Source organism: Nuphar pumila, chromosome 13 (assembly GCF_984573655.1).
Source record: "Nuphar pumila chromosome 13, dmNupPumi1.hap1.1, whole genome shotgun sequence".
Taxonomy (NCBI): domain Eukaryota; kingdom Viridiplantae; phylum Streptophyta; class Magnoliopsida; order Nymphaeales; family Nymphaeaceae; genus Nuphar; species Nuphar pumila.
The window spans coordinates 76,087,553-76,111,295 of NC_143261.1; the positions used below are offsets into that span (position 1 = coordinate 76,087,553).

The 23,743-nt window shown below is 38.9% G+C and overlaps 1 protein-coding gene across 2 annotated transcripts; it reads left to right on the plus strand.

Annotated features, from left to right (window-relative positions):
• Positions 1–1,511: 1,511 nt before the first annotated feature.
• On the plus strand, positions 1,512–23,743 carry LOC149818763 (uncharacterized). Of its 2 annotated transcripts, XM_089985244.1 has the most exons (8): positions 1,513–2,040; positions 10,376–10,494; positions 10,580–10,739; positions 20,466–20,693; positions 20,779–21,133; positions 21,231–21,358; positions 21,540–21,675; positions 23,221–23,743. In XM_089985244.1, the coding sequence occupies exons 3-8, from the start codon at positions 10,594–10,596 to the stop codon at positions 23,458–23,460; spliced, it is 1,233 nt and encodes a 410-aa protein (XP_089841370.1). In that variant the 5' UTR covers positions 1,513–2,040; positions 10,376–10,494; positions 10,580–10,593; the 3' UTR covers positions 23,461–23,743. The 2 variants fall into 2 exon arrangements, with proteins under 2 accessions (XP_089841369.1, XP_089841370.1); XM_089985243.1 differs by having other exon boundaries at positions 1,512–2,040; positions 10,376–10,739.

Here is a 23,743-nt window from a genome sequence, read left to right on the forward strand (position 1 = left end):
ATTGTGTTCTTTGTGCGATTTATTTGCGAATTGCAAAATCCGTCAAAATTCCAAAGACGATATTTAAAAGCACTATTCACCCCCCCTCTAGTGCTCGTTGCCTCGATCCTACTGCACTTTCAAAAATCCATTCTTGTCCGGGGGTGGAGGCGGGGATGGACGTGCACTTTTCTCCGCCCCGCCCCGTCTCCGCCCCGATCCCTGCCTCATCCCCACCTTGACCACTTTTCCCCGCAATATCCCCACCCCTCCCTGCCTCATCCCCGTTTGAACCGGGGATGGAGGACATGAAACAAAGATGATGGCGGGGGTGGAGGATAAAATCTTGAGGCGGGGCGGGGGTGAAGACCTTGTCCCCCGCCCCACTGCCATCCCTAATTGGGAGCCATATCACCATGATCCACACCCATAAATTGAGCTTCTTCAATCAACACAAGGCTATGAATCTCTTAAATGGTAACATGTTCTTTATGTGTAGAAATAAATGTCTTAAAGGCAACATATTCTTGTGAGAGTCTCCTTAACAAATGTAGAACCATATCTTCTTCACTAACAGGTTGCGAGGCCACATTCAGTTGATGAGAAACCATTTTGTCTCTCTAAAAGTACTCACTTGTGGTCTTAGTGCCTTTCTTTAGGTTATGTGGTCGTCCCTTTAACTGTAGCACCTTGGAATGAGACTAGGCAACATACAATTTCTAAGTGTGTTCCATACCTCGTAAGAGGATTTAAGACCAACGATTTGAGCTTGAACATGCTAAAAAAGAGAGGAGATGATCCAACTAAAGAGCAACTGGTTATGTCTTAGCCCTATTAGGTAGTCTGAATTGACAATCTGGGTTTTCTCATCACTAGACAAAACATATTTTTGTTAGCATCTCTTAGTTCCATCAATAAACCCATAAAGGTCATATGATAGGAGAAAGGGAGTGAATTGAGACTCCCATAGTAGAAAATTATTTGCTATTAGTTTGATACTTAGAAAATGTTGTAAACTTGTTGGGGTGGGTAAGTTTTATAAAAAATGACCCTTTTGCCCCTAACCCCGTTTTCTGAGAAAATCAAGTCATTTCTTTAGATTCTCTGAATTAAAATTCATATTGATATATTAAAAAACAACTCCGGATCTGAATCCAGTACTTTAAATCCACATTTTCTCAAAATCCGGATCAAAACCCATTTCTGAAGGAATTTTCGCAAAATGACTTTTAAAATTCTCAGAAAAATTCCCTTTTATAAATATTTTTGCAAAAACACAAAAAAATTAGTTTTAAACTTTATTTTCTCACAAACTTTAGGATTTTATTCTAAAAATACAAAAAAAAATTAATTAAAAAGATCATGCAAAAACCAAAAAAATTAGGAAAGTTATGAGAAAAACAAAGGGGTTTAAGCTTTTTAAAATCAATTTTGCCAAAAAAAAAAAACGTTTTATGAAAAATCTTTTTAAAAACGGAGCCTTCTTTTGGAAAATTCAAATTTTTACAAAGAAACCCTTCTTAGGGTTTCTCTTGGGGGAGACCTCGGAGAAAAGGATGGCCGCACCCCTCCTCATCGCTCCTCTCTTTTTCTCTCTCCTCCACGGTCGATCCACCGCCATCGTCACCCTTGATCCTCAACTGATTTCCTCCCGAACCTTCCCTGTTCCTCCTTAAAAGGGGGATTCAAGAAACCCTAAACGGCCATCCGTTATCACCCTTCCCCGTTGCACGTTCTCTTTCCTCTCTGCATCCATCTTTTGCCTCTCCACTTTCTTCTCCTTCACGATCCATTCTCTATCTCTCGCATCCACTCTCCTTCATCTGAGTTCTCTTTCAGCTTCTCCTTCCCCCCTTTCTCACCCTCGATCGACTGAAGAAAACCCTACAGCGTAGTGAAACAAGCCAGCTTCTCTCTTTTGATCGACCAAAGGAGTTTTCATCTTCAGCCTCTAGGAGAACCACCCGATCAATCAAAGTTATTAGTCTCTCTGCCTCCATCCTGCAACACAAGGCGATCCGGGCGCACCAAGGAGATCACACTCCCCTGGATCAACCTCCGGTAAATACCCTCACTCTTCTATTTTCCGCCTTATTTTTCTGATTTCCGTCCCGCTCATTTAAGCACCCATGTAGGGTCGACTTGAGGGTAGCAAGATCGGCCCACATACGTGCGATGTTAATGGAATGTTCATATTTCAACAGTTTTTTTTTTCTTTTCTTTTCTTTTATTATTTTGATTTCTCGTTTTCCTTGTTTTGTTGCTCTCTCTGTCTCGAATTCCTGTTCATGATTTTGATTTTTCGCATCCATCCTGGTTTTCCGCATGTTGCAACGAGGTGTTGGTTGTATTCATTGTCTCCTTTAGTGTGCTCATCGCTCGTTATTGTGTTTCTATGATCAAAACTGGTTTGCCTAAACTCATTTCAGTGATCTGATTGAGATTCCATAATTTATGTTTGCTGCATTCCCTATAGATTAGAAAGTAGGTCATCCAGTATCATAATATTTTTCTCTTTAGCATCTGTATACTTTCCCTTTCTCTCTGGTAAACTGATTCTCTATAAATCCCCTCGGGTGGTAATTGGTTATTGGCACCTGGGTGAGGTACAGATGGGTATTGAGTACCTGTTTACCGACGAATTATATGATGCAGAACAGCGTTCCATAGAGCATGTTAGATTTCTTTTTATCTTTTCTGTAATTTCTGTATTTAGTCTAATGAATCCATCTATTGTTTATCTTGCTTTCCTGTTATCCATTTTCTAGTTGTATCTGACTTTCATTCTTCCGTTGATGATGGGTTAGTATTAAGACTTTGTCTCTCTCTCTCTTTAATCCAATCTCAATGTATGTGTATTTACATACCCTGAAGGCAATATGGTATTACCAGTTATCGTTCTTGTATTTGTGTTCATTACTACTACAATTGAGAATGACTGGTTTATAATGTTGTCACCTATATGTTCATTATTCGGCATTACTTAAGAAATCATTTGGTTAGGAAAATTCAGTATGCATTACTAAGGATTCACTAGATATTAGAGTTTGCCTTTGTCTGTTGTGTCCTAAGCATTATTTGAGCAAATATCGCAGCATACGAAAGATAGCAATAGTGGGTGAACAATGATGTTGTGATCACTTTTTATTACCTCCAGATTATGAAATTTAACTATCATTGTGTTCATGTTAAGCTATGATCATCTGGGAGGTAATGGCATTTGTAGAAGCTTCAATAGAACACCATCCTTATTGTAAAACTGGTGATTACAGTTAAATTCTGTATATAGCTAATATGCGCCCTGGTGTTAAGTTGTGGAAATAAAGTAGGGTGGATTCGAGAATCTACCGGCGTCCTGGATACTTTGGTGTACCACACTCGTCAAACTTGTTCAGCCATCGAGTTTGTGTTGTTGCTATAGTGTGGTGTAGAATGTGTTATTTCCTGAAGCACCTTCTTTTTTTTTGTGGATACAAAGAATTGGTCCACACTCTTTCTTTCCAGTCAGACTGTTTGTAAAGGCAAATAGCTACAGGTTGGAAGAAGGAAAGTACGGTTCTCTCATCCCCTGGTGTAGACCCTTTATCAGCCCTTAAGATTGAAGGGTGGGATTATTTTGGGTCACTTTGTATAGGAATAGCACCTATGGTAATCCTAATGTTATTCATGCCCTTAATCTGCCTACATTGTTTTTTTTAATTCACGTTGGGTAATTTGGAAATATTGACTTGACATCACTGTGTTTAGCCATATGCTTATGTCAGCAAATCACTCCGTATGTTGACCACATGTATTCACTGCAATGCCTCTGAACCCTCCTCACTACCACCAGCATTGGCCCATCACTGCGTTCGCCTGTATTCCCAAGCACTTTATTCCCTATGCCTCCAGCGTCATTTCTGCTTGCAATCAAGATAGTCCTTCCTGATATTCAAGGACATCCGGGTAATGATAAAATTGTCTTAAGAAAGAATCTTGTCAAGAAGGAGACAGAGGATTCTGAATTTGCTTCAAAATCAGACTACAGGATTGCTAGTGAAGTTTTTCCCTGCAAAGGACCTGGAACCAGACCTGGATTTGTTGTGAAACATCTCATTTGAATTACCATTTAAAGCACTGGACGTGATTGCCCTAGGCTTTATGCATCAACCTTTTGATGGTCTTATCTTACCAAACCCAAGGCCATAAATGTGTTTATAATTTAATGATAAAGAGGGTACTTAATGATGTAGGATGGATATATTGGAAAGTTTCAAATATCTCTCCCATTTCTGGTAGGATTTTATAAGATGAAAGTGGTTCAGGATATGCTATTATGTTGCTTGGTCCATAGACGCAAAAGAGCATCTCTTTGACTTGTCCATGCAAACTTGGAATCGCTGTGAACACACATAAAGCGTGATACAAGAAAATCGATTCACTGATTAATCCTGTGGTGCTGAGTATCATTCGGGGCTCCCTGTTTGTGCAATGGATCTGTAATGTTGGCTCCTTTTTATCTATCTTCTTTGAAGGTTAGCATTCCTGTTTAGGAGCAGTTCATTTGATCTCATCCCTGTTTTACTGTAGAATTTTACCTTGTTTATTATGGTTCACTATGATTATATTGCTGCCATAAATCAGGTTCTACTGCTGCAGATACCTACTCCATTTGCACTTAGTGCTTATCATTTAGTGTTGCCATGCTTCCATAAACACAGCCACCTGCACATTTACTGTTCCTTCAACCCACCATACGTTTACACTTCCTGTACAATACACCACTCTGCAACACAGCCACCTGCATATCTACTGTTCCTTCAACCCGCCATACGTTTACACTTCCTGTACAATGCACCACTCTGCAACACAGCCACCTGTCACCATGTTGAGTCTTATTATAGCCAGTACACCCCCAGCACTCACATTTTCCCCAGCCCTTCAGCTGTAGTTCCCTATCTACTGTTTAATACCCATAGCCCAGTCACAGTTGTCTCATCCTTATATATTGACACATTCCAGATCATATTTTGCACCTTGAGCTGTATTAGTGAATAATGGTGGCACTCCTAATTATCATCATATGCTTATACCTTTGATTTCATTTTAAAAACCTGTATGACTTGCATCCATCTTAGTTCATTCTTGTATAACTTATTTCCTGCATGTGCATTGATATTCATATATTGTGTTATTCTTCTACTTGGCTTATTTCTTGCATTTTGCTTCACCACCACGCCATTATATTCCCTGTGCACCACCAATACCCAGCACTCTCTCTCTCTCTCTCTTCATATATATATATACCCATATATATATATGTATATGAGTGTATTATATATATATAAATATGGGTATACACTTATGTACATATGTATATATATATATACATTGCCTACATAGAAATACATTGGTTCTTAGTGTAACATCTTCCTATTATATATTCAATATCTTGTGTTGACTCTATTTTCCAGGAAGATACAAGAAACTTGAAATTCTCTCTTGAATTAGAGATTTATATTGGCAATTCAAAGTTGTAATAAATTGGGTATAAATGAGAAATTTACATTTCCTGCTTTAGGCAGAATGAATGAGCATTATGAAATATCATGAATTATTTGTTTTCATACATTTTTTTTCTCTCTTTATTTCTCAAAATGCTCACAATGGTGAAACACGAATCGCACGTGCACCATTTTGTAAGAGGTGGATTAATTCTAAGTTGATGATTTACATCAACGGCCATAGTCGGGGTGTAAACAAAACTTAGCATTTTTATCTTTTACAAAATAACATTAGATGCACACCGGATCCATTTTCAAAATTCATTATATTTTTCTTAAATATTTTCTTCTTTTATCAGAATTTAACTTAAAATTAAACCAAAATGTATACCAATGGCCATAGTCAGGGTATATTGAGGGTTAATTTCATTTTAAATTCTATAAAAGCACCAAAAAGATATCCTATCCTTCATTTGAATTTAGATATGACTATTATATAATACACTCAATGACCATAGTCAGGAGTGTATTATGTCATTAGTCTTATTTAAATTCATTTAAAGAATGAAATATGATTTTCAAATCCAATTTCAAATTATTCAAATTCATTCATCATATAGGGTGGAATTGCATCATATTTTTAAAACTTCCTTTTCAAAATCCCAAGTGTTTCTTCTTCTTCATCAGATCTTATTCAAAAAACAATTCTATCTCATTTCAAAGATTCAAAATTCAATTTCAAAGTCCAATTTGACGTTGAAATTCCAAAATCATCTTACATTTAAACTTCAAATTTCCAACTCAATTCAAAATTCAATTTCAAAGTTCAATTATCTTCTGATTTAAAAATCAAGTTCACCTCCTTTATCTTCAATCAAAGTTTGGATTTGAATCTCAAAACTTAAACTTTGGGTTTCTAAAAACCCAGATCCCTCTTTAAAGGTCCTATTGGGACTTTTTCATAACCCAGAATCCAAAATCAAATCCTAGTCTCAACTTGGATCCAGATTTCCAAGTATAAAACTTTATTCCACTTTGGATCTCCAATTACAGACCCAAATTCCATTTAGGATCCAAATCCTTATTCCATTTTTGAATCTCCAGTTACAGACCCAAATTTCATTTTAGGATCCAAGAATCCAACTTCATCTTGGATCTCAAATTGAAGATCCGAAATCCATTTAGGATCCAGAACCCAATTCTACATTGGATCTTAGACTTTAGATCCAAATTACATCTTGGATTCCAAATCTTGAGTCCAATTCCATTCAAAAATTCAGATCCAAATTTTATCTTGAATTCAATTCTTAAAATCCAATTCCATTTTCATTTCAGATTTCAAATCCAATTTCTATTTTTAGGTTCTAAATCCAGAATTCGATTTTGAACTTTATTTAGGATTCAAACTTTGGGTTCAAATTCCATCTTGAATTCCAAATCAATCCCATTTCTCAATTCCTTTAGATTTCCCACATTTCTTTCTAATTTCAAAACTTCAAAATTAGAATTCAATTCCATTCCAAATATTCATCCAAGTTCAAACTCCTAAATTCAAAGTCCATTTCTAACTTTGAAACTTCATTTCAAAGCTCCAAGTCATCCTTTCTCATTTATTTTCTCAAGCTCTTGATTATTTCCAAAAACTTGAAATTTTAAATCATAAGTTCTAAGTTAGAAACCATTTCTTCACTACTATCATCAATACTTGGGAATTTTTCAAATCATTTTCGAAAAGAACATACATCTTTGCATTTGCACAAGCATGATTCTTTGTGCATTTAGGCTTAGAATAAATTCTTAGATAATTTCTTAGCAAAACAAAAGGCATAAATTCAACCCTTGGTTCGATTACCCCTGGTAAAGGCGCCAGGAACGGTCGAACCTCGTACCGATGAGCAGATCCCGTCTCCCAGTTTTCTCGTAAATATTTTTAAAAACGGAGGCGAGTTATTTCAAACATTTTCAAAAATTAAGGTCAAGTGAGACCCGCAAAAGAGTTCCTCTTCTCTCCTTCTTTTCTCTTCTCTCTTTCTTTCTGTCTTTTATCTTTCTCCCTTCAAAAAAGGAGGAAAATAAAAGGTTGGAAAGGAAAAGAGAAAGAAAGAGAGAATATTACGAGAGGAAAAATTTTGTGATGATCACACTGGGACACTAAGATGAGGGTCTGACGCTGGCTCTGATACCATAAATGAGTGGGAGATCCCACCATATGCAATAGAGAGAGGCACACACGTCAATAATGAGGCATGGGTTTAACATGGGTGAGAAATCACTTAGTCCACCGAAGAGTCCCTCACACACTCAAATGTTTTTTGTGTGAGACTTACACTATGTATTAGAATTACATCAAATATAGAAGCCAACCTCTACTATTTAGGACTCCCACCTTATCTAAAAGATAGTTGAGAATTAGAGAGGATTTGTCGAAAAATGTTTCATTTTATCTTCATCTCTGGGTGGCGCCATTGCTAGAGGAGTCAATCTTCTTTGAGGCAGCAAAACTCTACGAGAAAGCTTCCTAGGTGGCGCCACATTTGGTGAGTCCTTATCTTTACCAACAACATTTGAGATTCTACTAGGAAACTTTCTTGGTGGTGCCACATTTGGCGAGTCACCCATAATTGTAATAGCCGGTTCTGGATCCAAATTAAGATCCATAACTTTAACAATTATAATGCTCTATCCCTCATTTGGGATAAACTAATCTTTCTTGATCCCAAGTGATATCATCTTATGGACATAGAGTTTCGTGAGAAGCAAGTAAAGACAAAGCACTTTTACCAATTTATCAATGGACTTAAACCTAGATTTGAGGGTACTAGGTTCACTCTTCTCCATAGATGTGGTGTTTTTTGTATTGTAGAAACAATTGAAGAATTGACTATAAGGGAGAATAAGGTAAAAAATCATACTACCAAAGATCACGATTTCGTGTTAGCCATGTCTAGATCTAGAACCAATATATGTACATACAAGCCTCCTCATTTTGGAAGATCTTCCAATGATCATGAGACCAAGAAAAAGACAATATGCCACTATTGCAATGAACCGAGTCACATCAAACCTTTTTACATAAAGAAAAAAAAAGATCAAAAAAGAGAAGGAAGGTGGCATGTTTGGGACCCTCATTGAAAAAAAGTTGCATTGATGATAGCTCCAAAAGTATAGCATCACCTCTCTCAACTAATGGACGCTCTACAACCACTTTTCAATAATAAATCTCCTCATTCTCTGGTGCCATGCTATCCACATGGATTGACCTTGATATGTCTTATTGGATCATTGGTTCCAGTGCGTCATTCCATATGACTCCTAATGAGTGTATATTATTTGAATGTTACGACAACCCTAATAATTTCTATGTTGCTACTGTCGATAGAATCTCTTTGAAAATCAAAAGCTTTGGTACTTTAAAGGACTTTTCTAAAAACCTTTTTGTTCCAAATGTCAAAGTAGTAGCAAACATAAATTTAAATCTTTTATCAGTTTCTCAAATTATTGACCGTGGATGTAATATCACCTTCATGAACAATCTATACTTATAAAATCAAACCTTTTGTAATTTTATTGAAAAGAAATACAAAAAAATGATATAGGACATTAGGACATCCAAATATGTTTAATGAAAAAAAAATGTTTGTGAAGATTGTATTCTCGAAAAAATAAAATTATTACCTTTTCGATAAAACAATTTTGTTTCTAAGAAACCATTTGAGTTAGTACATTCGGATGCATGAGGATTGATGTCGTTATAGTCTAGACGAGGAGTTTCATATTATGTTATATTTGTTGATGATTTTATTAAACATACTTTTCAAACATTTCATGAACTTGTTAAAAATTAAATTCGGGGAAGAATTTTTATTTAATAATTTAAAAAACTACCTTGACAATTATGGAATCATATGTTGAAACATGGTTGGATTTCTGTCCGAGTTTATTTGGAACTCGGCTGAGTCAACTCGGATCGGGAGTCAAAAAATAGTGCCACTCTTTATATGCCGAAAATTGCTCGATTCAAAGTAAAACCTGGGTGACTCGGCCGTATCACGATCCACTCGGCCGAGTTTGGATTTGCCATTGAACCGGCCAATTATTGGGTCGAACTATGGAAAAATCGCTGATTCCCGAAACCGATACGAATTGGCCGAATGCCGAAGGTCGAACCCTAGCCCTCTGCCCCTCTTGGTCTCGACTCTCACCTGCTGTCCTTCCGCCTCCGGCACCATTCCAGCATAGACGACGGTGGGAGACTGGGAGTTCCGCGTCCGGTGAAGGAGGTAACCCTCTGATCTCTCTCTCTCTCAGCCAGCAGGCCACAGCTGCAGAATGGCGGCCTGTTTTCTCTCTCTCTCTCTCTCTATATATATATATATATGTCTCTCTTTCCTGTTTCCCCTTCTGCTCTTGCTATTGTTTGTCAAAAATTGGCACGCGGGAGAGATTTTCCATGATGAGTTTTGTGTTTTCGCTGAATTGCTGAATTGTCTGTTTCTGAGTAAGTCTAATCCTTGAATCTGTTTATCTTTTTTCAATTATGGGGTGGATTTTTTAAAGATGTTACGTGGTCTTGTTTGCTCTTTTCTGTGCAAAAAACATTTTGAAATAATAAACTTGGTGTGCTCTTTTGAACGCGTGCTTTGTATGTGAATTTGTAAGTTTACTTTCTCTCCTGAAGTTTGCAGTAATTTGGGTGCTTAAGATTATGTCAGCACTTGGGTATGGCACCTCTTTCCCATTCCATCGAACTCCTTTGTGACTGCTGTACACCAAAAATTTGTCTTTCCTTCTGTTTTAGTAAAAACACTACATACTGCAATTTTGCCACATTGTTGACCTTTTTCGTGGTAAACTGTCTTTATCTTTCAGTGTTATCACTTACACAAATAATTCACAAAAGCTCTTTGTGGCAGTGATATCAAGGGAAAAAATGCCAGGTGGAGGCTTCAGAGTTCTGCATCTTGTTAGACCTTTCCTTTCATTTTTGCCAGAGGTTCAAAGTGCTGAAAGGAAGGTTCCATTCAGGGAGAAGGTTATATATACAGTTATTTCTCTTTTTATATTTCTGGTGTGCAGTCAACTACCACTTTATGGCATACATTCAACGACGGGTGCAGATCCATTTTACTGGATGCGTGTGATTTTGGCATCAAACCGGGGGACTGTCATGGAATTGGGTATCACTCCAATTGTGACTTCTGGACTAGTGATGCAACTCTTGGCTGGGTCGAAGATAATTGAAGTTGATAACAGTGTGCGCGAAGATCATGCTCTCCTGTAAGCTCTCTCTCTCTTTTGTTTGGTTCTGAAATGAGATATAGCAGTTGCATTTATTTCTACAGTTGATGTTTCAGCTATAGAATAAAGCTAATTGGAGGTTGGTGCAGGGGGGTTTCCAACCCCCTGAGGTGATTTTGTTCTTGATTAACACAGTACGCCCCTCAATACCTCATTTAAAACCATTTTCTGCTGCAGGTTGAAAGTGGTCACACATGTATATGGTTGTCATCAAATTATTTACAAAGAAACTACTAGTGGAGTAATTAACTTGTAGCATATGTAAACTGCACTTGGTTTTGGCCGAAGGCGGGCAAACTCGGCGTTGAGACCCAATAGAGAGTTGGTTCTTGATGAAGGAAATCAGCAGAATATTCTTCCCTATTTTTCGAGAGGAATGATTCCCTCGTCCTAAAAGATAGAACCCTCCCCTTTATTAAAAGAAATAGTGACTGAATATAGCTTCAACAAAGGATATGTCTGGCCTGCTCTGCAAGAAACTGTAGCCTACGTTCATCCTTGAACAGATGATGTGTAGCATTTGTCAATTTTGATTCACATAAGGTGCTCCACCGTTCCTGTGATACACAAAGGTGGCTTAGGCCTCAAAAATTGGTACTTGATGGTAAGATTATTGATGGTTCAGCTATTGCAGCAAAGATGAACTTGTGACTATGGAAATAAGAAGAAAATGAGGGAAACATTTCCTGATCAGTTCCATGTCCAGTGTCCATGTGCCACCAATAGCAAATCCACCTGCAGCAGGATCTAGTCCCAGAGAAAGATAGTTGTACTCATGGAAAAAGTATATGTTGATGCAATATGATTTGCCAGGGGTTGTAAGAAATTGCCATGTATGGGAATATGATGGTTGGTGTACAAGAATTCAAGAATGAGTTCATGCTAAGATTAAGGTTGAATATGATATGGTTGCACTATCATGAGTTTGGGATCTCTAGTTTTGAATCCCACTTCCGGCTCTCTTGTCTATAGAATTAAAAGAAAAAAGTCTATAATAGAGGTAAACCAAAGTTATCAAAAGCATCATACTAGAGAGGGAATTGTAAAACTCTTCACTTATCTAGTGCATATGGAAGCAATAGGAATTGCATTTTCCAAATTGGTATTTGCAACTCTAATGCAATCACTTCCTAGCAAAAAACAATAGTTGGCAAACCCGACAAGTTGACTCGGGAATCACCCGAGTCAGCCCAGATCGGACCCCAACTGGGTCACGATTCAAGACTGCCGATCCAACCCATTAAATAAATTTTTTGTCATGTATTTTATTATTTTAATGCATAATTCTTATATAAAGTCACTTGTTATTAAGAATCTAATATTGTTCAATGAAAAAAGTTAATAATCATGTATAATTATATGTTTTTGCAACTTATCTATTGACATATTAGCTTGAAGTTTAGTTATTTTCATGTCTTATTCATGTGCTTACACTATAAAATATATAGTCCTGACTCGTCCGAGTCACCGAGTCAACCCGCTGACTCGGTGACCCAGTAGGGGTCCGATTCGAGCCTGAGTCACCAGTTTGCCAACTATGCAAAAAAGTGAAAACTATCACATATAGACAGAAATGAGGAGTTTTGAAATATTTTGGCCTATGTCACACGGACTCGGCTAAACGGTTGCCGCACTCGCGTCGACACGCACGGACTCGGGTGCGGACTCGGGTGCGGCTTAGGACTCGGCTCGGACTCGGTCAACGTTGAGTCGGACTCGGTCAACGAGTCCGGGCCGAGTCCGTCCACATTTTGGACTCGGTCAACATTGACCGAGTCCAAAATTGTCTATTTCAAGTTTTAAATTATGTTTTGGATCCGGGTCGGGTTGGGTCCAAACTCGACCCAGATCCAATTTTTTGGCAGCCGAACCCTAAAAGGGGTTTATCGACAGGGAGAGGGGCTTACCCTCTCGATTTTGCCTCTCCCCCTCAGCCCCTGCAGCTTTCTCCTGCACCCACGCCGACGATTCGAACTCCGGCGACAGGCAGCCACCGTCTCCCCCTCCGTCAAGTATGTCGACCCTCCTGCAGCCTCTGCTCGTAGCCTCCCTCCTTGCACCATTTGCACGTAGAAGAGGGGCTCGGCTCCCCTCCCTGCACCCTCTGCTCGCAGGGGAGGGGCTCGGCCCCCCTCCCTGCACCCTCTGCTCGCAGGGGAGGGGCTCAACCCCCTCCCTGCACCCTCTGCTCGCAGAGGAGCGGCTCGGCCCCCCTCCCTGCACCCTTTGCACGCAGAAGAGGGGCTCGGCCCCCCTCCCTGCACCCTCTGCTCTCCGGGGAGGGGCTCGGCCCCCCTCCCTGCACCCTTGGCTCGTAGGGGAGGGGCTCGGCCCCTCCCTGCACCCTCTGCTCGCAGAGGAGGGGCTCGGCCCCCCTCCCTGCACCCTCTGCTCGCAGAAGAGGGGCTCACCCCCCCTCCCTGCACCCTCTGCTCGCAGAGGAGGGGCTCGGCCCCCCTCCCTGCACCCTCGGCTCGCAGAAGAGGGGCTTGGCCCCCCTCCCTGCACCCTCTGCTCGCAAGGGGAGGGGCTCGACCCCCCTCCCTGCACCCTCTGCTCGCAGAGGAGGGGCTCGGCCCCCCTCCCTGCACCCTCTGCTCGTAGAAGAGGGGCTCGGCCCTCCTCCCTGCACCCTCTGCTCGCAGAGGAGGGGCTCGGCCCCCCTCCCTGCACCCTCTGCTCGCAGGGGAGGGGCTCGGCCCCTCCCTGCACCCTCTGCTCGCAGGGGAGGGGCTCGGCCCCTCCCTGCACCCTCTGCTCGCAGAGGAGGGGCTCGACCCCCCTCCCTGCACCCTCTGCTCGCAGAAGAGGGGCTCGACCCCTCCAATATTCCCTGTTTTATTAACTTTATTTTATTTACTTATTTAATTATTTTCTTTTCAGTTTTCACTTTTCAGATATAATGGCGAGTTCTAGCGGTAGTGTCAATACATTTGGTTCAAGTTCTAACCCTGAATTAGATGTTTCTCAACCACTTTGGAGGCTTGTGACAAAAGGGATAAAAGCTAGTAGTGGTGGTGGTGGGAATATGCAGTTTCATTGTAATCTATGTAAGACTGTTTTCACAGGTTCTTATACGCGTGTGAAAGCACATCTTTTGCATATTCGTGGTCAAGGAATTAGGGCATGTTCTGGGGTTGACAAAGACATGTTAAAGCAATTAAAAAAAGAACAAGAGGAAGCTGAAAAGAAGAAAATTGCAGAGATGAAAAGCGATTCGATTAATTTGTCTTTTCCTACTGCTAGTGATACACAAGAAGAGCTTTTAAAGAAAAGAAAGATGGAAAGCAATAAAACAATACAAGCGTCATTCAAAAACATGGCAAGAGCAGAAATTGATAAAAAGATTGGTCGATTCTTTTACTCAAGCTCAATTCCTTTTAATGTAGCTAGAAGTCCATACTGGAAAGATATGATTACATCTTTGGCTAATTGCAATTTGAGTGGTTATGTGCCTCCTAGTTCAGAAAAACTAAGAACAGTCATTCTTGCAGAGGAAAAAAATAGAATTGAAGATTTGCTAGAGACCCAAAAATTTGCATGGAAACGACATGGAGTGTCGATTGTTTCTGATGGGTGGACTGATATACAAAGGCGACCACTGATAAACTTCATTGCTTACTCACTAAATGGGCCAATCTTTTTGAAGACTGTTGATGCATCTGGAGAGTATAAAGATGCTGAATATTTAAAGAGATTATTTGTTGAAGTGATAAAAGAAGTGGGTGAAGAAAGTGTGGTGCAAATCATTACTGACAATGCTCCAGTTTGCAGTCGTGTAGGAATGAATTTGGCAAGTGAAGATACATATTCACATATTTTTTGGACTCCTTGTGCAGCACACAGTTTAAATTTGGCACTTAAGAGTATATGCAATCCATCAAAAGATGATGCACATGCACATGAAATGTGCTTATGGATTGAGGAAATAGAGCATGATGTTCGAAATATTAGAAATTTTGTTGTAAACCATCATCATGCCCTTTCTATATTTAATAGGCATTCTGATCTCAAGTTACTGAAAGTTGCTGAAACTCGTTTTGCTTCTCTAATTGTTATGATAAAAAGAATTAAGCAACTCAAGAATGCATTGATGATGATGGCGGCTGATCAAGATTGAGATTTTTATCGTACTGAAGATGATGTCAAGGCTCAAGCTATCAAAAAATGCATCTGTGATGATTTTTCGTGGGATAAAATTACATATTTTGTTGAATTTACAAAGCCTATTTGGGAAATGCTGAGAGAAGTTGACAGAGATGTACTCATGCTTCATAGAATATATGAAATGTGGGACAATATGATTGAAAAAGTTCAAAGTATCATTTTTAAACATGAGAAGAAAGATATTGCACTTGATGATTCAGAATTTTACAATCATATACATTCAATTTTAGTGAGAAGATGGGATAAAAGCAATACACCTTTGCATTGCATGGCACACTCTCTCAATCCAAAATACTATGCAAAAAAATGGTTGACAACAGGTGTTGGTCGTGTTTCTCCAAACGAAGATCCTGAGATATCAAGAAATAGAATGATATATTTGGGAAGAGTTTTTAATGATCCTCACATGTTTAAGGTTGTAAATAGTGAGTTTGACAAGTTTTCTACTGGAAGATTTGATTCTTTAGCAGCACTTGTGGCAAGGGACGAGGAAGATCCCCTTAATTGGTGGGCAACATATGGATCAGAGACACCAAATCTGCAACGTCTTGCAATGAAGTTGTTATCCCAACCTGCTACATCATCTTGTTGTAAAAGAAATTGGAGTACATATGCTCAAATTCACAACATTAAAAGAAACAAACTCACCAGTAAAAGAGCAGAGGATTTGGTATATGTTCACTCAAATCTACGATTAATTTCTCGCCGGATCAAAGAAGAGTATAGGTACTTTTTTTTCTTTGTATTCAAAGTTTGTATTTAAATATTTCATATTTGTATTCAAAGTTTTAACTTTTAAGTTAGATACTAATATAGTGATTTTTTGATGCAGTTGTGGACCATCCAAGAATTGGGATGTAAATCCAGAAGATTTTGACTTGGAGGGAGAACATAATTTACATACTCTCAACATGGACTACCTCGATCCTGTTCTTCCTTCTAATTCAGACGATGAGGCAGATTTATGATAAGTTTTGTTGTTTATTACACTCACAAGCTTCTTTATGTGTTATATTTTGGTAAGTTTGTGTTGTTAAGAATTGTTTTTTTTTTTGCTTTAAAATTTACAATCTTTATGTGTTAATTTATTGTTATATATATAATTATAATATTTAAAATATATATATTTATAATATATATTTTTTAATATATATATATATATATATATAGCCGAGTCCCCGTGTCCAAATTTTTTGGAATTGTGCCGCACCCGTGTCGCACCCGCACCCTCACCCGCACCCGCACCCGTGTGACATAGATTTTGGCCTTTTCTGAAAATAAAAAAAGGTGATTTACATTCATGTATTTGGGAGATTTTAAATAAAATTATGTACTAAGCGTGTATCTTTGTACCTTGATTTTGGAATTTGAAGGTCTAAAGAGATGATTGGAGGCAGTAAAATTCATCTTTTAGCATCAACATCTAAAATACAGTTTATTGTGGTTGTAGGTCGAATTCCAAGTTCAAAACCATGATAAAGAATTGTTGTAGGAGAACTAACATCCAAAATAGCCAAATAGCAACTTGAGGGCATGCACATGGCTCACATGCAATTTAGGTAATAAGGGACATCCAAGGTGGGATTAGTGTGACACTGATATTAGGGATTCAATATTAGAGATGGATTCAAATCTATGTCACATGGGTGTGGGTGCGGGGATGCGACACTTTCAAAAACCTTGGGTGTGGGGGTGCGGCAAATAATAATAATAATAATAATATATATATATATAATATAATATAATTTTTAAGTTTTATCAGTTAACAACATTAACACTAATGAAATAAAAAACAATTATTACAATATCATCAAATCAATTCATCATGCATGCAATAAATCAAATTAACAATCTACAATTCTAAGACATCATAAAAACTAACACCACAATTAAATCAGGTAAAAGCCCCAACAAAGTGCTGCACAACTCAACAACTACAACAAAAACAAGCAGCAATATGCTGTATCGGGTAAAAGCCCCAACAAAGTATAAATGAAATAGAGAATAACATCACACAAGCAGTCAACACTAAAAAATGGATGGTAAACCAACTAAAAAACATTGATTTAGCCGAAAGAATTGCATTAAAACATGAAGAAATACAATACCAATGCTAAATCAATAAGCACACTGCCCAAACTCAACACAAAGAGGGTCGTGCCCAATATAGCTTGAAACTAGGCTACCGCCTACAAGAACCCTCTAAAAAACACATTAAATCTCACCCAAAGTGTCAAATCTGTTTACACAAACAATTTTCTCACACTTCTATATCAAAAACACCTGAATGATGCTATTCTCTCAACCAAAAACACTGAAAATTGATCAGGTTCAACATATTTCTTGAATCTTGTCAAGGACGTTTCTACAATCAAGCAATCCTTGGAAAATTCACCAAAAATCCAATACTCCTCCAAATCACCTGAAACTTGGTTAAAAAATCTTCTAAAAACACAAGCTAGTGAATCCCTCACTCAAAACCTTCAAAACTGACATGACTGTACCACTGAACTCCTCTTGTGATGACGTCGACACAATGATGACGTCAATGCAGCACTGGCCCGAAGGCCGCACAACTGCGAAGCATCATTCGTTGATTCCGACATTGAAAATATCAGTGCAGGAAGGAGAGCTGTTTCGACTCCCCACCTGAGCCAACACATACCGAACATCCGAAAGCCCACATAGCGGCAAGGGAACCAACAACGACAGAACGCTGCAGTGTGGCCTGCCAAACCACATGTCCAAGCCCTCTGGCAAGATGCACAAGGAACCTTGCAGTTGAGCCGTTAGCACCGAGTAGGGACACGATTCCGCTGCGGCAAAGGATAAGCAAACACAGAGACCCAAAAAAGCACAACCCGTGCGCACAGAGACCCCAACATTCTAAGAGAGAGAGAGAGGAAAGACGGAGAGGAGAGGAGGAGAGCAGAGGGAGTCAGGGGCATACCTGGAGCGGTCGGCGGCGGCGGAGCGGTTGACGGCGGCGTCGGGGTCGACGGAGAGCAGAGGGAGTCAGAGAGGAGACGAAGGGAGGATTAGGGCAAAAAAAATTTACCCTAATCCTCCCCTCCGCAGCCCATTTCATCGGGCAGATTTTTTTTAATAAAAAACTGGACCAAAATGACCTTGGGTGCATTGACCGCACCCAGAGTCGGGTTGACCGCACCCGGTGCCCATCCGCACGTGCACCCGCGTCGCGTCGACGCGGGTGCGGCACCTGGTTGGTTGAATCCTGTGACATAGATTCAAATGGGAAACATGTTTTGATGATTAGGGAAAAAAGATGAAAAAGTCTACCTTGCAAGGTTGCCAGCCTGGGAAGTAGAAGCAATATATGAAGTGAAAGCAGGAAAGAAGGCATTTTAAATTTCTCAAAAGCAAGAATCAACTAGGATCAAAATGAAAATCGAGCAAGAAGAGAATGGGAAACAAACTGAAAGCAAAACTGGAATAGAATGAGAAACAAAATAGGAAAGGATCAGAAATGAAACAAGAATCAAACTAGAAGTCAAAAGGGAATCAAATGGGAAACAAACACACATTATTTTTAACTAAGTAAAAACATATGATCCATGTTTTTTGCGGTATTCTGTTCTCTTTTTGAGCGAATAATACTAAAATACTTCATCTTCATACTAAGTGAAACATCAATGAACATGAAGTTGGTAGAGTTTTACATAAATAAGTGTGAAACATTGAGGAATTATCCAAAAACATAAATTGTTTTTACTCTTAAGGGCCTGTTTGGATTTGGAGAATTGGAGGGAATATAAATCTGATTCCTTCTAATTCCCTTTTCTTTTGTTTGGTTTAACAATTTGCATGTGGAATGAGGTTCCTATTCCAGTAAATTCCTCAGAATCTAATTCTTATTTTAAACCAAGAAATTCAATTAGAATTGAATTCTGCATTCATTTTAAACTTGAAACCTAGCCCCGACCCTCTCCCATCTCCCATCTCCCCTTCTTCGTCACAATAAACCTAGCTAAGGAGGCAGACGGCCGGTGTCTAGTGGCCAGAGAAGCCACTGGTGACCAGAGGTAAACCTCCTTCTCTTCTGCTTCTCTCTCTCTCTCTGTGTGTACGTGTAGGGCAGTCTTAGGGCTACAATTTCCTACATTGGAGGGTTTCCCAGCATCAATAGAGCTAGTGGATTGAGGGCAAAAGATCTCGCCTATCCTTGTCTCTCTGTTTCTGTTCTTTTTTCGAGTGCTTGTTTTGTTTCTTATTCATTGCAGCACTTGAAGCACATGCAACAACAAAATGCTGCAAAAAACTAAAGAACCTCAATATTTATGTTATATATGGTAGATAGAGTGACAAATGCTCAAGTAATGTGATTTAATATTTGTGAATCAAAATGTTTTGGGATCGGTTCAGACGGGAGGTACAGATTTTACAATCATGGATTTGCAGAGGGCACTGCTGAAGTTTAGTGTTGATTGATTTATGCTGTTACTTTATTTTAGATGTAATGTCTATTCTTTTTTAATTTTTGGTGTGTAAGTGTATTTGTTTTCTTTTTTTATTTTCCACTCCTTAGAATTTCTTGGATGATCTCATTATGGGTTTCACTCTGTCCTTGTGCCAGTGGATCATCAAATTGGTGGTAATCAATCTTGAGATATTGATCAGTATAGCAGAAGCTTTGTATATATATATATATATATATATATATATATATATAGAGAGAGAGAGAGAGAGAGAGAGAGAGAGAGAGAGAGAGAGAGAGAGAGAGAGAGAGAGAGAGAGAGAGAGAGAGTTTTAATGGATTCAAGTTTTAAAACAAAGTTGAAATGGGAATTAAATTCTAGTTCCATTGGCGTATACAAACAGAGGAATGAGATTCCAATTCCGAGTAACCAAGTAATTGAAACACTGTAATTGGAATCCTGGGAATTCAATTCCATGAATCGACAGGCCCTAATAGTTTGAACTCTTTTCAATCAAAATTACTATTCAACCCTTTTTTAAAGAACATGCTATTATTTTCTTTTAAAAACTAAAAAATAAAAGGTCTATTCTTAGAAATAATGTTTTTTTCAGTTCCCAATCTAAGGGAAGCATGGGGGAAGTGTAATGGAAACTTGGTGGAAGTGCCTTGGGTACGTGGGGGAAGCAGAGGGAAAACCCGAGGGAAATGTGAGGGCAGCTTGGAGGAAGCATTGGGGAAGAGTGACTTCCGTCACTTTCTGGAAACAAGGTAGCCTGTGCTTCCTGAGTGTTATTCTATGGAAGTGCATTTCCCATCTGTATGGCTACTCTGGTTTCTCTTCTTTTTTGCCTTCATAAGTATCAAACACGGCATACAAGTGGAATGGATCAAATGATTGTTGCCTCAACGTTTTTGTTAGTGTTTTTATTGCCCCTTGACAGTTTGCACATGACAAAACTGCGATATTTGTTTTGACTTTTGCATTTTTTTCTGTCAAAGTTGAATTCAATGAGTTTTATTGGAGCCTTTATCTTCTTGAGTTTCTTGGTATAAGTTTCACTCAGAGAAATTTTTGATGTGGAAAATCTTCTTGTTTGCAGAAACGGTGCACAAAAGTTGCTTGGGATTTTGATTGCAATTGGAGAGGCAGTTGCATATGTTCTTTCTGGGATGTATGGTAATGTAAGCCAACTTGGATCTGGGAATGCCATTCTGATAATTCTTCAACTCTTCTTTGCTGGCATTATCGTGATATGCTTGGATGAGCTTCTCCAGAAGGGATATGGCCTTGGATCTGGCATTTCATTATTCATTGCTACCAATATTTGGTAAAATTTTGCCTAATTTAATTGCTTTGTTGAGCCAGAAGGCTTATGCACACTCAGCACTCACTTAAAATGTTCCTTAATGCAGTGAAAATATCATTTGGAAGGCATTCAGCCCTACTACAATCAACAGTGGCCGAGGTGCAGAGTTTGAGGGTGCTGTTATTGCATTATTCCATCTGTTGATAACTAGAACAGAGAAGGTCCGGGCACTTCGTGAGGCCTTTTATCGTCAGAATCTTCCAAATGTGACAAATTTGCTCGCTACGGTTTTGGTTTTTCTTATTGTCATCTACTTTCAAGGGTTCCGTGTGGTTTTGCCAGTGAGATCTAAGAATGCCCGTGGACAGCAAGGCTCTTATCCGATCAAGCTTTTCTACACCTCCAACATGCCTATTATTTTGCAATCTGCTCTTGTTTCTAACCTTTACTTCATTTCTCAGGTTTGAAATTCTTTTTCCTGTGTAGTTAAGAACTGTCAGATTGTGTGCTTGCGGCTGTATGATTGGAAATGACTTGTCTTCCTCATGTCTGTTGCAGTTGCTGTACAGGAGGTACAGTGGGAGTTTTCTGGTAAATTTGCTTGGGAAATGGAAGGAATCTGAATATTCAGGTGGTCAGTTTATTCCTGTTGGTGGTCTTGCTTACTACATTACAGCACCATCAAGGTGATTAATTTGTTTATTGATTTGCATGCTTTAAGCTGATGATCTACACCAATTTTATAGTTTGATTGTTCCTCTTTCTGATCCAAGATTTTGTGTGTGCTGTTGTCTCTTCTCTATCTTTTTGTTTCTCTTCGTTCCACTGGTTTATCTGCAAATCAAATAATTTGAAGTTGTATTGCAGCCTGGCAGATATGGCAGCCAACCCCTTCCATGCTCTCTTCTATATTATTTTCATGCTGTCGGCATGCGCACTATTCTCAAAGACTTGGATAGAGGTATCTGGCTCCTCTGCTAGGGATGTGGCAAAGCAACTGAAGGTAAAATTTTCATCTAAATTTTCTCTATTTATGGCATGTTCTACTTTAGACCCTAAGCAGACTATACTTGTAAGCAGCGATTGATTGCCAACCATGGGAAAAAACTGTTATGTTCCTTCTAGGGAATTCATGTTTGTCAGTGGTGTGCTTCATGGTTTCACATATTATCAGTAAAACTCCAAGATAGATAATGAGAATGAGAAACAATATCAGCTTTAGGTGCTTTGGTAATAAAGCAGAGGGTGTTAGAAATGTCTTATAGTTAGGAAAATTCAGGTAAATAAATAAGACTACAATTTAAGTACAAATCCTCAAAGTAAATGTAAGGAAAAAATTGACTACTTGCAAATGCCACTATGATTTGTCAGAGGTAAAAAGAACATTGATTTTCATAGAAATTTGTGTTTATATTTGATGAGTTCTTAGTTTGAATTTGTCTTCAGTTTCCAAGAAGCAGCAAAAAAAAACATTTGAAAACCAAATCTCCAACAAATTGTTACATAATGCTGCATCATATGCTGTTTGACATGGAGACACGATAGAGTTTTTGTGATGCCTGTGGACTTCATTGCATGAAGCAATGCACGGAAAATAGTGAACAGAACTGAAACTCATAGGTTTTATATTTCATAAATCAAGCTTGCTGCTTTAATTTGTAATCTAAATAGTGTTTTGACCCAAATTTTAATTGAAAGGCCTAGAGGTCCTGCCAAGTTTTACCCTGAGGGGAAGGAAATGATATTGAACATGTTAATTTATGACTTGAGATTTGAACTTGCTTCTTTGCTTGGTCATCTAAAAGGTTCCTCACCTGCTAACGGGACACAAATGATTCAATCCTGATGGATGGTTTAGTCAGTGGTCGAGAACATAAGACTGATATGTCACTAGAATACATGCACGTTGATATGTGATTCAACTGAAAGCCAAACTGTTGGGGAGTTTTGCCGCACCCATTTTTATATCATCATTATGATTATTTTGTTCTTTCCCATGTACAATATCTATTGTCCTCCAGGACAATGACTCTTACCTGGTAGGCTGGTACGAAACTTTTTTTTCATGCAAAGCTCTTCCATGATAATCTTACTATGCCCAAAAGATTGTCATTCTGTCCTAAGTAGTAGGTATATCAGTAGGAATGTAGGTATTGTTCTGTAGTCAATTTGTTTGAAGGTTGATCGGCGCCCAAGATCAGATATGAAACTATTGCCTATATGTGTTTTTTTCTTTTTGCCGTGTCTTTCCCTGTTTCTGTTTTAGCCAAGATTTTCATCTTGTTATTTTAGTTTCGTTCAGAAATCATTCTTATGTGGTTATGATTTTCTTCCTGCTGTACGAGTAATTTTCCTTTATTCTAATAGGGTGCTGCAAGAATGCCTTGTTTGTGTGGTGTAGTGTGATTTTAACTTTGTATCTCAAAGTTTAATAAAACTGAAGGCTTCTTCATATGTGATCTGCGTTTCACTTTCAATTTTGCTTGTATGTTTTGCTCTTTTCCTCAGCTTGACACTTTTTTCATGCCTGTTTCTGTTTTACATACAGGAGCAACAAATGGTGATGCCTGGTCATAGGGAGTCGAATCTTCAAAAGGAATTGAACAGATACATACCCACAGCAGCTGCCTTCGGTGGTATATGCATTGGTGCGCTGACGGTGTTGGCAGACTTCATGGGTGCAATTGGTTCTGGCACCGGGATCTTGCTTGCTGTGACGATCATTTATCAGTATTTTGAGACCTTTGAGAAGGAGAGAGCCAGCGAACTTGGCTTCTTTGGATTCTAAGGCTGCTAACGGTTCAGAAGAATCAAGATGGTGGCTGTGCTGGCAAGGCTCCCCAGCAGTTTTGGTGAGCTGAGGTTATAGGTTCAGTTCTAGCGTGTAGTGTAGCATTGATTTCATTTGATTTTCACTTTTTCCTTCTTAAGAAACTCGTGGGGTCTGAAACACCACCGCACCTATTACTAAATATGTGTTTCTCCCCCCCATTCTCCGGCCAGATCGAGATTGAAGTTAATTGTCATTCCCATCTTCTGTCTTTATTCATCAAGGATTTTTTTGTTTGCAA